Source organism: Odontesthes bonariensis, chromosome 19, assembly GCF_027942865.1.
Source record: "Odontesthes bonariensis isolate fOdoBon6 chromosome 19, fOdoBon6.hap1, whole genome shotgun sequence".
NCBI lineage: Eukaryota > Metazoa > Chordata > Actinopteri > Atheriniformes > Atherinopsidae > Odontesthes > Odontesthes bonariensis.
The window spans coordinates 30061771-30077688 of NC_134524.1; the positions used below are offsets into that span (position 1 = coordinate 30061771).

Here is a 15918-nt window from a genome sequence, read left to right on the forward strand (position 1 = left end):
ATGTCTCCGGTTGAGGAAATGTGTCATGCCAATCAGCCATTAGGTAAAATCATTTCAAGGGTGTATACAGCACTCATGTCAACTTTAACTATATATGGTATGCAGGGCCGCTGACAGGTTTGGCTGGGCCTGGGACAAAATTCTCTGAATGCCCCCCCACCCCCCCACCCCCGTAGCAACCCACCCACACCCACCTCTACTTTCCCAGTCTCTCATTTATTGCGGATAAACCAAAAGGATTATTTACCACTTTGCCTGGATATGGATATGGACTGAGTGGAGTTATGGCTTTCAAAATCCTACCACAATAAAACTCACGCTATTTTATTCATTTAGAGCTCATAAACTGCACATTTCATCAACCATTTTTCACTTGACCAAGGGAATCATGTTAAGGATACTTTTATTTATCGCCATACACCCCCTGTATGTCCGCTGAACTTTCTGAGAATGTTCGGGGAACAAGGCGGAGCCCATTCATCTGGCGAGTGTCAAGTTAAATCAGTCTAAACAATTTTGTTACATTCAACTCTATCTAAATGGCAATTTCACACGTTGCCATGTCTATACTGGCTTATTTTAAACAAAATAAGGTTAAACCAGAGCCGCGTTACACTGGCTGTCATTCAGCTGACCGGGGATGATTCTCAAATCAATTCAGCCTGATTGGCGTGCGTGCCTGAAACATTTGGACATATTTGCGGACTAATGTGCATATTCCTTTTTCCTTTTTTTTTGGCCCCCCCACATTCCTGGGCCCGGGACAAAATAACCGTTTGTCCCCCCCTATCGGCGGCCCTGCTGGTATGGATGCTTCCAGAATCAAATGGGAAAAGGATTTGGGTATTTCTATTGAGAGGCAGTTATGGAATGATTTGTGCAGGGGGGGGGGTCTCACCTCTACTCTGAATGCTCGATTTAGACTAGTACAATTCAATTTTTTACATCAGTTATAGGTCACCCCACAAAAATTACATAGATATAATTCTAATATATCACATCTTTGTTTTAGATGTGGCATGGAGGAAGGAACGTTCCTCCATGCCACCTGGCAATGCTCTAAGTTGCAGGATTTTTGGAAGGGGGTTTGTGAAACATTATCAGACATTCATGGCACCATGATTCTAATAGACCCGGAGATTTGTTTATTAGGAAACTTTACAAATTCCCATCTAAAGACAGTTTATGGTAAGAAACTTACAGAGGTCCTTTTGGCAATTGCTAAGAAATGTATTACAACAAAATGGAAATCGGATGCCCCCATCCCAAGTAAAATGTGGTTGGGTGAGATTAATAGCTGTGTGACACTTGAAAAAATAACCTACTGGATGCAAGGTAGAGGTGGGACTTTTAATAAAATATGGTAACCATTTTTGAGGTATATGCTAAATCTACCAGCACAGTGAATTGACTGACCGTCATGTTATCGAGCTGGACTCGACAAGATATATGAGCGAATCTGATACCATCTGTCTTTCGATATATTCTTGATTCATATATATTTTATTCTATCCTTATAGATTATATTCCTCCCTCATCTTACCCACCCCCTCTCAGCCCCTCTTGTCATTTGGTTGTTGTGTTATATTGTTGTGAGTGTATTTTACTTTAAGTATGTCTTATTGTTTGAATTGTGTCTCATTGTGATTCTTGTGATGTCATTATTAAAAATTTAAAATAAAATATTCTAAAAAAAAAAAAAGAGCCATCATGATGAGGCAACAACTGATTGCACGGCTTTAGTTACAGTCATCGAGTGCCTGGCCATGGCGAGACGTTTTTTTTCAAGCCATTTTCATATCAAACTATTTCTTCTTTATTTTGGTGACATTATGAACTACAGGTGACACGGAATTAACAGCACTCGTAATTGCTTTCCATTTCTTCGCTTTAGCAGGTCCTGTAATTCCACTGCTGACTCTGCTAAAAATGACAGATTTTCCTTTTTGGACTGACGGTAGGACACAGACTGGTGCAAATCGGCGCTCCCTGTGAAGCGATTGCGCTGTTTGCGCAGCCTGTCGTGCTAACCAAATACGTGGTGGCTAGGGGCAAGCGCTAAACCTTCCACGTAAAACAACAACTTGCACACTGCAGAAACGTCACACCACTTTATAAACCATCCGACAATAAAGTCACAAGCCTTACCATCAAAACCATATGCATGGTTCTCACATTACTGGCATGGGGACGTTACAAAACAACTTTATAAACAGCATGTCACTTACCTCTTGTCGGTATGCTCGCGCATGTGAAAGCCCAAAAGAGTCAATGGACGATAATCCCATATACAAAACAATTATCTTCTCTAGAAAAACTGCGTTCAAGTATTTGAAACATTACAACAATATTACTGAGCATGTATTGTTGTAATGTTTTAAATACTTGAACGCAGTTTTTCTAGAGAAGATAATTGTTTTGTATATGGGATTATCGTCCATTGACTGTTTTGGGCTTTAACATGCGCGCGCCTACCGACAAGAGGTAAGTGACATGCTGTTTATAAAGTTGTTTTGTAACGTCCCCATGCCAGTAATGTGAGAACCATGCATATGGTTTTGATGGTAAGGCTTGTGACTTTATTGTCGGATGGTTTATAAAGTGGTGTGACGTTTCTGCAGTGTGCAAGTTGTTGTTTTACGTGGAAGGTTTAGCGCTTGCCCCTAGCCACCACGTATTTGGTTAGCATGACAGGCTGCGCAAACAGCGCAATCGCTTCACAGGGAGCGCCGATTTGCACCAGTCTGTGTCCTACCGTCAGTATTTGACAACCTCTAGCAATGGAAATGCGCTTCAAATGCCCCGGAGTTCCCCTTTAAATACGCACGGGTAGCATTCATCATTTACGCAGGTCGTTTACACACTTTTTCCAAAGTTAAGAGCGTTTGTTGAATCTGACGTTTGGTGTTTGTACGACACCTTCGTACGAAAAAAGTGAGAGAAATTTAGAATAAGAATACAAAAATGTTCTCACATGAGGCCCATTGCTATTAAAATTCACCATATAGAACTTGACTTTGCTTCTTGGTTCATTGGGGTCATATGTGAGTCACTGACCCACCTCCCCATTTTGGGTGTCATTCAGGTAACTGTCACTTTTGAGATGTTTACCAACACATTGGTCGCAAAATCCAAGTTGTGAATAGTTGCGAAATCCCCTGGGAGGGATAGTCCAGGCTGCATTGCAAGTGCTGGGGTGGGCTCTGTTTAAAATTGCCCCCCCCCCCCCATCTGTACATTACTAACAAAAGAGTGTCTCTTCTTCTTGAGATAGATAAGTATTTGTGTTTTTGCGATAGTCGTGAAACAAAGCTGAAGTAATGTTAACAAAATGGATCCCTTGGTACTTAAAAAGAATTTGAAAATCTTATCACTTTCAACATTTAATATGTCTTTGAGCCATATTCTCTTACATTTTAAACACAAGTTACTTTCTAATCACAGAATTTTATTTCTATCATTTCAAAAAAATGATAACAAAAGAAAAATCATTTTAGGGAACTTCATACAGAGATAACTCAGAGCTAGCATTTGGTCACAATTGGGACTAAATCTGTTTTAACAGAAATAGGCATTTAGGAGAAAAACAGAAAGAAAGAGGAAGAGAGAAAGCATGGTAATTATGGAGTAATAGCCTGACGATAAATATGTAATTATCATGTCATTACCAAAGTAATTGAAAGATTATAGACGATTGAATAAAAATGGGAATACTAGCAGCCTACAGTGACAATGAAAAACTGAAGTTATCGGTAATCAGATACCAAAAACCATGAAACAAGTTTAAAGATTTTTTTAAAAAACAAAAACTTGTGGGTTGCATAGTGTTGTGGTGGTGAGCACCGTCACCTCACAGCAAGAGGGTTCCAGGTTCGATTTCCAACATGGGCCTTTCTGTGTGGAGTTTGCATGTTCTCCCGTGTACACGTGTGTTGTCTCCAGGTGCTCGAGCTTCCTCCCACCTTCCAAAAACATGCATTTTAGGTTGATTGGTGATTCTAAATTATTCCTAGGTATGAGCGTGCATGGCTGTGTGTCTCGTTTGTCTCTCTAAGAACAGGCAACCTGTCCAGGGAGTACCCTGCCTCTCGCCAAATGACAGCTGAATAGGCCCCCCAGTAACCCTAAAATTAGATTAAGTGGGTGAAGAAAATGGATTGATGGAGGAAAACTTGTAATGATGAAACGATAACACCAGTTCCATATTTTGATCTAACATGGTCAGATGAATGCAGTAAAAACATAATAATTATGATGTGATATACAATGTTCTCAAAATATTTCGACTAACAGTCAGCCAACCTGCCATGAAAGAGGGTAAAACATTACAGAGTTTTACAGATTACAAATTACAGAATTGATGAAAGTTCTTGTAAGTTAAATTAGTAGTAGTATAGAAATTTGAGGTTTTTGGAGTTACCTGTTTTAATTCAATTTATTTATACAGTATTATTACATCAAACCAAAAATAATGCTTACCAAGAAACAGATAAAGAACACTATCCTTAGCATACTTCAGTCTGGCTCGAAGGGGTCTCTTCTGTAGAAGTGGAGTTTTTCTTGGCCTGCATCCTTGTAGTCCATTTCTGTACAGGGCTCTAGTGACTGTCTTGTTTGACACTCCTGACTTGACTAGTGTTTTGGTAGTTGTTCTAGGGTCTTTAGACACATCTCTCACTAGTTTTTCTCAAGTCTGAACTGAATTCTTTTGATTTTGGAATGATTCTTTCTCAAGTGACAGCTCAAGCCCTTAAAGGCGGGGTACGGGATCTTTTTCTGGAACATTTTTTTACATATTGCTTCAAATACTCTTCACACCCCCATTGCAACTAATTAATTAAAAGTTTTGACACAAATATGAAATTTTTTGGTGGCCTCTAGAACGTACAATCTAGGAAAAACAGTATCCAATCATTGTGAACGGACCGTTCACAATGATTGGATACTGATGCCGTCTATCAAACTGCAATCTGCTCCTCCCTCCCCCTCCCCCCCCTTGTGCGCGTACCCTGCTCCGTGAACGAATTACGCGTCCAGAAGCTTGGCAGGAAGCTAAACTAGAGCAGGCTTGGCTAGCACCTAGCATTATTAAACGGATAGTTAGCATATACTAAATACTAAATACTAAATACTAAATACTAAATACGGCAACGATCGATGCTTGCTGTCAGAACAGCGCTCGTGCACCGTCGTGCTCGTGCGCGTTCATGTACTCTAGAGGCGTGCCTTCTGGGGGAAAGTGAAGAAAAGGGTTGGGACTTTTTACCTGTGTTATTTCAAAATGCAGCTTCGCTGGACTCAAAATCCAGGATCTCCTACCCTACCTTTAAATGAGGTTTTTATACTGTGTGTAAAGCTGGATTTACAGTTGATGCGTTGCTCACGGCACAGCCAACCCATGACGTCAAAATGACGTTTCAGGCCTGGCGCTTGCCTTGAAAAGACGGCGCAGCGAGTTGTCGTGCATCAGTCGATTTTTGTAACTTGGCTGCTCCGAGAACGACAAACCGGATGGACCAATTTGAGACTAGGCTCAGTCAGGAGGTGCGTTTGTACAGGCACCTGTAGAAAACTGCAGTGAAACAGCACAGGGACCACGTAAACTCCCAAAACTCGTAGACAAAGATTGGCAGAACTTTGGGGAAAGAGGGAGAGTTCTGTAAGAATGTGTGGAAGAAGCTACGGGACAGATACGTGAAGGCAAAGAAGAGGGCAGACTCGAAGTGGTGATGTCGGGGGCTTCAGACCTTCGCCTCTATTGACTGAATTGTCTTGGCTCACGAACTTCGTGAAACACAGAAACACACTAAGCATTTCATCTTCCAGAAACTGCAGCAATATCATTGGTGACAGTATTCCTGCTCTTGACAGTGGCATTATTTTCTTCTCCACAAAAAATAAATTGTATACAGCTTGAAGTATACAATATGCATAAAAATTATGACATGGTCAACATCCTCACTTGCCTAATAATTGTGACCCATATTTGACTTTATATCACCAAGTCTCAGTTAATGTTTATTATACAGTTTTCCTGTTTATCTGCTTGTGCTAATTTGAAGATTATAAATCTTCAGCATTATTGTAAAAATTGATGAGAGATGTTTAAATTTGTGTTTTGCTAACTTTTTAATTATTTCCTGTTCTGTTTGTTTTTCCCTCACGCTGTCTTGCATCTCTAAATTAGTTCACACAGGAAAAATGTGTGCATATGTGTGTGGGTGGACACTTACCTGAAACATGTCTGTGTTGATGTCATTGGTGTACTCCACAATGACGGAGTGGCTCCGTGACAACGTGTAAGAGATGCTGTGTTGACTTTTGTTGCTGAGTGCCTGCCAATGAGAATTGTATTTTTAAGGTCACATGACAAGAAGAGCTGAAGCTGGCTTCCAGGAAAATCTACACAGAGTACATGAAGTGATTTAGATGGATAACTGAACTGGAACTCAAACTGCTAAAATTTTACCCTACTCATTGTTATAGTGGAGAGAGAACATTTCCTGTTAACTAAAATGCAAGTGATTAATTAATACACTAACACATTTACATTAAACCCATTTCAGGTAAATTAACACATACAATTTAGAAATTAGTTAGTCACAGCATGAGGTTTTTTCTGGTTTGAATCCTGGCTGTGGATGCATAGGTTCTCTCTGGGTACTCCCACTGTCCAAACACATGCATGTTGGGTTAACTCAGTGGTTACCAAACTTTCTCTGCAGGGCCCCCCTTTGGTACATAAGAAAAATGTTTTAAAACAAGTTTGATGTGTTCAGATCTCTTAGTCCTGGGTAAAACTGTAGCAGCTGCGTTCTGGATGAGCTGCAGATGTTTAATGCTCTTTTTGGGAAGTCCAGTTAAAAGACCATTACAGTAATGGAGTCTACTGGAGATGAATGCATAGATGAGTTTCTCCTGGTCTTTTGGGGAGAGAAAACCTTTAATTCTATTGAGGTTTCTGAGTTGGTAAAAAGTTGCCTTGGTGACAGCTTTGATGTGGCTGCTGAAAGTCAGATCTGAGTCTATCAACACTCCAAGGTAACGAACTTGGTCAGTGATTGTAAGGGTCCGAGTCTCAAGATATTTACCAACGCTGACCCTCTTCTCTTTGCTACCAAACAGAATGATCTCAGTTTTGTCTTCATTTAATTGTAGAAAATTCTCTCTCATCCAGGTGTTTACTTCCTCCAGAAACTGACACAGTACGTCTGCTGGGCTGCAGTATTGTGTGCGGCTTTTTACAATGTGCCACTCGGTATGCAACTTCATGAGGCAAGTTGAGCATTTGCCGGCACAGATATAGCTTTAGTAAAAATGACTGTTGAGCACAGGAGTTTACGAGATTTTGTCTGAAAAATTCAACTGGCTTGTCTTTGTGCTCTGGATGTTTTGTCTCCAAGTGGCGTCTTAGCTTGTTAGGCTTTAAACACATGGTTTTAAAATGCATGCATCACCCATAGGGATGGGAATTGATAAGATTTTTACGATTCCAATTCCATTTTCGATTCTGCTTAACGATTCGGTTCTTTATCGGTTCCCTTATCGATTCTCATTTGGAGAAAAAGGACAACAAACCGGTCGATTAGCATCAACTTTGTTTAGTTTAGAAGTAACACGAGTCATGACCTTACAAACCCAACAACGGTGAGGTCCACATTCGTCTATCATGGCCTGGGTAATTTAACTCTTCCCTGCTCTGGTGAAAGGAGAAGCTGGAGGTAGATGTGAACTGGGGGTAGTACCACCAGCCTCTGGCTCTGAGCCAGTCAGGCTCTGTCTCTCATGATTTCATCTAATTGTAATGCATGAGAACGCATTCATTTAACCTTAACCATTACTAACAGCAGGTTTTACAATGAGGCAAATGGCGCTAACATGATAGGCAGTGTTAGTTAGTTAGTTAGTTAGTTAGTTAGTGACCTGCAGTGTTAGCCGAGGACATGCTAACGTTGCTGCTGCTGCTGGGTTCAGATTCACCAACGTTAGTCTGGAGCAGATCGAAAACGCGACATTCATTCATAGTTATTGCATGTTGGTAATATTTCCTCCCTTTGGTGAAATATTCACTTTGCAAGTTGCCCTGTTGTCGTCTTTTTTAGGGACGTGTAATCAAACTTTCGAGCGTTTGTACCGCTTGGGCGCCATGTTTACTGTTGACTGCTGGCTGCACTGGACTCGTCACGCAAAGTTGCGTGGTGACATCATTTGCGCCCACTGGAATTGATAAGGGAATCGTTTGCAAAATCGCCAAACGATTCCAAGGAATTGAAACACTGGGAACCGGTTCTCAACAAGAACCGGTTTTCGATTCCCATCCCTAATCGCCCATGAGTTTAAGTTCATTGATAACTTTTGGAACTGTAAGGAGCGTTTCAGAGCTGATGGCGTGCATCCGAATCTAACTGGATGCAGATTACTTGGTGTAAAATTACGTCATGCTGTTGGGATGGCAAACCCAAACATGACTGTACAGATAAGAGTGAAGGACACAGCAGCGAGGCAAACAACCCCCAGCCTCCCCCCTCACCAGACCCTTTACTCCACATCACCGAAGGTTTCCAAAGGATGTCTCTATCCCAGCCAGGACTCCAGCGACCACCATCTACCAAGATACGCAAGGCACCCCCTCCTCCCCCTCTTACATCCTGAGATTAAGAACTGTCCCAGCTGCCTTTAAACATGCTGTGGTCTGGCCCCTTCTTAAAAAGCCTAAGCTTGACCCCTCATTATTGTCAAATTTTAGACCTGTTTCCAATTTGCCCTTTCTTTCTAAGGTTTTAGAAAAAGTTGTTTTTATACAATTACAGTCCTTTCTTGAGAATAACTCTGTTCTTGAGAAATTCCAATCTGGGTTTCCACCTATAGCGCCACCTGCTGGTGGTTGGAAACATCCTTTTTTTTCAACACAGACATGGGGGGAAAAAATCACGGAGAAACTTTTCCAAACTCTAAACGGTGTGGGCATGGCTAGGCGGTGAAAATCGTGTGATGGCGTTTGTGAATTGAAAGCCTTATCATCATCGCAAAGTCATGAAACTTGGCACACACGTCGACCCTGTCGACCTCGTACGTATGTTAAGGGTATCGTGTGTGGGCGGAGAAAAATGGCTCAGTGGTGCCCCCTAGAAATTTTCAAAAACCCCTCCGCATTGGGGTTATTATGTGCTCGTACGTACACAGAGGGTATCGTGCGTGTGGGCAGAGCTGCGCGACTACGACGTCCAACGTGTGCACATCTCGGTTCCGCATACAGCTGCTTGCAGCTTTCTAGTTTAGGATTGCTTTTAATACCCAGTAGTAGGATGACACTTTTATCTTATTCAATTTTGTTGTATTTTATTGCTTTCACTGTTCTTTTATTGTTTTTACTTGTTTTTACTTATTCTTCTCTTTATTTATTACCTGCTGTAAAGTACTTTGGTACACCGCAAGGATTGTCTGTAAAGGGCTGTATAAATAAAGTACATTTACATTTACATTTACATAATACATCCTGACCAGACAGGTTTTATAAAGGGTAGACACTCATCCACTAACACACACGGGCTAATTAATCCATAGACCATTCTACCATCAACAACTTGGAAACGACAATTGTCTCTCTTGATGCTGAAAAAGCATTTGATCGAGTTAACTGGACATTTTTATATGCAGCATTAAACAAATTCGGGTTTGGGGTCATACTTCATCAACTGGATAAGGATATTGTACAGCTCTCCAAATGCATGTGTCAGGACAAATGATCAAACTTCTCAAAGCTTCAGTCTGCAGAGAGGTAGCAGACAAGGTTGCCCACTTTCACCCTCACTTTTTGCTATCTTCATCGAACCTTTAGCAGCTGCTATCAGACAAGATAGAAATATTAAAGGCATCCAACCCAAAAATATTGAGCATAAAATAAGTCTTTATGCTGATGATGTATTACTTTTCCTTCGGAACTCACAGACATCTCTCACTCACATGATCACACTCATAAATAAATTCTCAGTACTTTCTGACTACTCTATTAACTGGTCTCAGACCACAGTATCAACGGTAGTTTCCAGAATATACCTGAGATCACTTTACAGTCAGGAAATATTAGATATTTAGGCATAAACATTTCCTCCAGGCTCTCAGAGCTAACAAAGCTAAATTATGTTCAACTCTTAAAGACAGTAGAGGACGATCTCACTCGTTGGAAGTCATTATCTGTTATCGGAATTAATATTATCATAATATATATATATAATATAATATAATATCAAAATATTATCACAATATAATATAATTATCGGAATTATCGGAGTTAACTGTTATCGGAAAACAGAGTCTCTTCAGTAAAAGGCTTCTTCAGTTTGGATGCAAAACGGACCGCTACAGGAAATCTTTCCTGCCCACAGCCATCAGCATCTATAATAACTCCTTGATTTAATTGAGTTACATCAACATTTAATTTCCCTCTGGGATAAATAAAGTATTTTTGAATTGAATTGAATTGAATTACCCATATCACTTATGGGGAGAGTCGCTATCATTAAAATGATAGTATTACCGAAAGTTAACTACTTGTTTTCAGTGATCCCCATAAAACCATCTGCTTTTTGGTTTAAGTCACTAAATTCATGTATTTCCACATTTCTGTGGAAAAACAAACCACCACGTGTTTGTTTAAAAACTACAGAAGACCAAGGATTAGATTTACCTAATTTTCAGCACTATTTCTTAGCCAATAGGTTACAATATATATCAAAATGGTTTAAACCTAGCCCACTCGATGAACCATGGATAAATATAGAACAAGAATTATGTGATAATCTGGAAATCTCGGACCTGCCACTTACAAGTCCAAACGTAAAACATCACAAAAGTTTCAAAAGCATTAACATCAGCACCTCTCTGACAGCCTGGTGGGAATTTCTTAAAATTACAAAGGCCTCACTTCTCCCGTGTAAACTTAAACCCATCTGGAACAATCCTGACATCCTGCAAAACAAAAAAATGCTAAACTTTACTCTATGGAAGAACAAAGGAATAAAACATCTGGAACATATAATCCAAAATGGAAATTTTATTTAATTTGATGCACTCATATCACAACATGGGATAGGTAGCAATAAATTTCTAGAATATCAACAACTTAAGTCTATAATAACTAAGAATTCCACCAACCAGACTTACAACTCTCCATTAGGGTAGCAGAATCTTTAAGCATCTGCACACCAAAACTGCTATCAAAAATAAGATAGATGACACAATTTCTCTACCATCCTCAAAATGGGAGGCAGATCTATCCTTCAGTCCTAACTTTGTGGTTTTGTGCGCCTGTCCAGAAGTTCTGATTATATTTATATTTATATTTAGATATTTAGATTATATTATCATGGAAACTGCCTCCTCAAAACATAAATTGGCTGAATTTAATTCTCTCTGGTCCCTGCTGATTAGCTTTATCACATAGTGGGGGTGGTGGGTTGCTGTCCCGCCGCTCTGGGCGGTTGGGTGTGTGCTGGGGGACTGTGGGGCTTCGGGTATCTAGTGGTCTCTCGGGTCGTGGAGGCCAGGTTGATCATTGCTGGGGGGGCTGTGTGTCTGGCCTGGTCGGCAGTTTGGGGGGCTTGTGGGTGGAGCTGTCACCCCATCACTTGGGGTCCATGGGGTGGTGGACGCTGGCTCTGGGTCAGGTGGCCGCGCCACTCTGGCATGGGTTGTAGTGCTGGGCCTGGGCCCTGGTGTCTGGGCGCTGCCTTTCTCCCCGGGGGTGCCCTGCCTGTGCCTGGGGGGTCTGGGTTGCCCTGGACACGCCAAGGTGCGGGTGGGTTGGTGCGGCTCCTGGTGTCGGGCTGGTTGCTCTGGGATCTCGATGTGTCCACAGGTTTCTCTTTTTTAGGGTGTGGTGGCGTGCGGTGGGGTGTGGCGGTGCTTTTCTCTTGTTGGGGGCAGCTTCGGTGGGCCTGGGTTATGGTGGGTCTCAGGCCCGGGCTGCTGGGACTATAGTGACTGCGTGGTTTGTTTGTTTGTTTTGTTCTTTTCTTTATTTGTAGGAGCCGTCTGGGGTGGGGTGGGTGGCTGCCTTCTGGTTGCCAAGTAGCTCCCCGAATACGGTCGCTCCAGGCCCCGGTGGACATCAGGCCCTCCTGCCCTGTGGCAGGTCCCAGGAAACGGGGGTGCCTATTTATGGCGTGATTTTTGTGCCACCAGGTTGAGTGCGCAGTGACACTGATTTGAGGGCACAGATCTATCTGAAGGAACAATAATTTTAAGCGTGTGTGTATGAATCTCACACACAACTCTGACAAACTGCTCGCTCGCTCAGTTCACTCTGCTCGCTCTCAGCTCTGTGTCTGCGCTTGCAACTCTAAGTTGTATGTAAATGAGCCACGCCACCAGCCAATCACAGACTGATCTTTTTCATCCAATCAAAGCATGCCTTGCAAATACTACATTCAGTTAGATGAAAAACAGCCAAACACAACCAGTAAATCAAAGGACTGCACCAAGAAGCGGAAGTTTCTAAACGGAAAGAGTTATGAAAGACACAAGAGAAGATAACAAGGTATATTTTCAAATTTTGTAGCCTAAGAGATACTTAGGTAAATGACAGATGCATAAATCAATTCAAATAAATATGCTGGTTAAAAAAAAACTGAAAATCTGACATCAGGTAATTTGTATGGTGAGCATACCTGAGATGTGATTGTAATAAACAAATTTATTTATGCATTATGTCTGCACCAATTTGCCTTTTCATTTTTTGGGTGATATGCAGTGGTCAGCTTATTTCTTAATGTTAATACATACTTTTGAATGAGATGGTTTTTGTTGTGAGTGTATGTAACAAATCCAAACAGACAGCTGTTAACACCAAAGATAAAACATGTAAACATCACAATAGTAGCTCTTTTTGTAAATGTTTATTGAAACAATACACAGAAAATTGATTCTGTGGTGAAAAAATGTTCACCAAGTTAAATAGTCTTTCTGTGTTTGGGCTTGAAGAACCTCCGAGAATGAAAATGAAACAGCAGTTAATGCTAGGTGTATACAGAGCAAAAAACAAAATCACACCAAGTATTTTTGGTCTAGTTTCCAGAGTAAATATCTTATTACAAAACTTAAGTAACTTATCAGCAAGATATAGCAGCTTCTTTTAAGTCAATAATTGCTTAATATTGATGAAAAAGTACTAGCTGCACTGGCAGATTATTTCACTTATAACGAGGCATTTTTCCCATGGTAAAAGTGAAATCTGCTAGTGGAACTAGTACTTTTTTATTAATATTTAAGGAATTACCGACTTAAAACAATCTACTATAATTTGCTGATAAGTTACTTATAAGTTAGTTTTGTCTTATTTAAGGTGTACCGAGATATTTACCTAACGAGGTTTATGTTTAATTAAAGAAATCATTTAATCAATACTTTATTCACGTGATGTTTAATATTATACCTGATATTTCAATCTCCTCCAAGAAATCTTGCTGAAAAAGTTAATAATCTTCCTTTCAGTTCTCTCTCTGGATGTTCCCTTTTCACTGTATTGTGGGAGGCAATTCATCATGATGAAGTCGGGGTCAGGCTTATGAATGAAGGGATGTTTGCAAAGAATTAGCAAAGACATGATTAAAAATACATTAAGAAATGGTCTGTTAGAGCAAAGCGAGAAACACTAATACAGTTACTTTGGTTATCATCCCTGGAACAAACAGAGGTTGGCAAGCCTCAGCATTTGCAGTCATCTGATTTATCAGACCATAGAGTTCCATGCCTCCTCTGAGTTGCTGCAGCATTGGAATTATTACAATTATTACAATGATTATTACAATTCTTCCTCTTTATTTTTTTTAATTATTTTTCTATAATCGTTTTTAAAAATGCACACAAAAGGTTCTCTGTAACTGTACTGTTTTATGAAGTACTCTGTCGAAAATTCTTGTTGGTTTTAGTTGTTCATTTTAGTTGGAAGGCAACTACAGACAAAATTGCTAATTCTTACATGATTAGAGAATGCAACTATTGGACTGCCACGCTGCATACAGCTAAGCCAGGGCCGGTTTTTGCTATGGGCAATGTGGGCGACCGCCCAGGACGCACTCTATGTGAGGGCGCACAAAAAAAAAAAAATCGCCAGTTTTCTAGACTACAGCTCATTTCCATGTCAAGTTAGTGGAATGGGGGGGTGATGGAGTAGGACGTGTATCTGCAGAGCTCTGCGTTGCTCACTCCATTTATAATAAATATTTACGGCACACAGACTTTTTTTTTTTAACTGCCAATTGTCTAAGAAGTATTATCTCAGCGTAGTGAACTCGGTTTTGGGCCAAGATGCCAGCCAAGGACAGAAGTGCATCCTACCGCCTTTTAAGCTTGCTAAATTCTGACCAAAAGATTATAGCCAAAGTGTTAACTAATCGTTTGAACAAGTATATTGGCACCCTGATCCACCCTGATCCACCCTGATCAAACAGGATTCATTCCCAATAGATTCGCTTTTTCTAACACTCGTCGACTGTTGAATGTAATGTATTCTACTGGATTGTCCCATGCTGCTGTTGTCTCTCTAAAAGTGCGACAGGCTTTTGATACAATCGAAATAAGATATATGTTTGCCGTCCTGGAAAAGTTTGGCTTTGGTGACAAATTTATGACATTGCTAAGAATGCTATATGCATGCCCTAGGTCCTCAGTTTTGACTAACTTTGACAGGTCTCCTCAGTTCTTGTTAGGGCGTGGTACAAGACAGGGATGCTGCCTGTTCCCCATGCTTTTTGCCTTAGCACTTGAGCCCCTGGCAATAGCAATTAGAGCTTGCCCTCAAATTAGTGGAATAACATGCGGGAACACTGATTGGTCTGTATGCTGACGATGTGATTTTGTCTTTGTCAGATGCAAAGGCGTCCCTGCGCCCCCTCCTTGATTTGATAAAACAATTTGGGCAATTTTCTGGGTTTACTATCAACTGGGACAAAAGTTTGCTCATGCCCCTATCGGACGAGCTAGACTCCACTTTTCTCAATGCCCATCCATTCAAGCTTGCAACAGATCACTTTAAATATTTAGGTATTAACATCACCAGAAATCCCAAACTTCTCTTCAAACATAACTACATGGAATTTATTGTTAAACTCAGAGGTATGATTGAAAAATGGAAACTTCTCCCTCTATCATCAATAGGACGTGTTAATATTATTAAAATGATTGTGCTACCCAAATTTATCTATCTTTTCCAAAATGTGCCCATCTTCCTTACATCTTCTTTCTTTAAGACACTAGACAGCCTTATCATGCCCTTCATATTGGGTAACAAGCCAGCCCGCATAGCTAAGGCACATCTTCAAAAACCCACTGCAGAAGGTGGTCTGGGTCTCCCTGTAATGTGCCACTATTACTGGGCCTGTAATGCCAGAACATGGGTTTTTTGGTATCATGCAGCAACTGCTGGCGAACATGAGTCTAACCTCCTTCCTAGTTGGTCTTTCATGGAGTCTCATAAAGCAATACTATTAACAGGGGCATCCTTATCTGCAGCTCTATTCTCCGAGTATAGCCTGCTATCCAAACTGCTGAAACAGCTCAAATCTGACTTTATTTTATCAAATTCATTCAGAATTTTGAAACAAATAAAAAATGTGCTTAAGCTCCCAGATCTGTCCTGCTACGCCCCAATCCTACCTTCAAGGTATGATGGATCCAACATTCACTTCTTGGGCAATAAAGGGTCTGTCTGAGGTGAGAGATTTCTACATAAACAATTGCTTTGCATCTTTTACTCAACTCCAAGAGAAATACCAAATCCCTACAGCTCACTTCTTTTGCTATCTACAAGCCAGAAGTTTTGTAGGGCAATCTTTACCTCTCACAGAGTTACCAGAACAACACATTTTTTATAACTTCATGGTTAGAAGCCCCATAACCAAAGAGACAAAGAAACAGTGA

General features: G+C 40.7%; 1 protein-coding gene across 4 annotated transcripts in view; it reads right to left on the reverse strand.

Annotated features, from left to right (window-relative positions):
- Positions 1–15918, reverse strand: part of peli3 (pellino E3 ubiquitin protein ligase family member 3) — a 68978-nt gene that overhangs the window by 30941 nt on the left and 22119 nt on the right. For 3 of the 4 annotated variants that reach the window (XM_075450716.1, XM_075450715.1, XM_075450714.1), the window contains exon 4: positions 6234–6335. In XM_075450716.1, coding sequence (XP_075306831.1) covers positions 6234–6335 — 102 coding nt within the window. Of the gene's footprint in view, positions 1–3849; positions 4250–6233; positions 6336–15918 lie in introns of those variants that run through there. The other variant, XM_075450717.1, reaches the window with a different exon arrangement.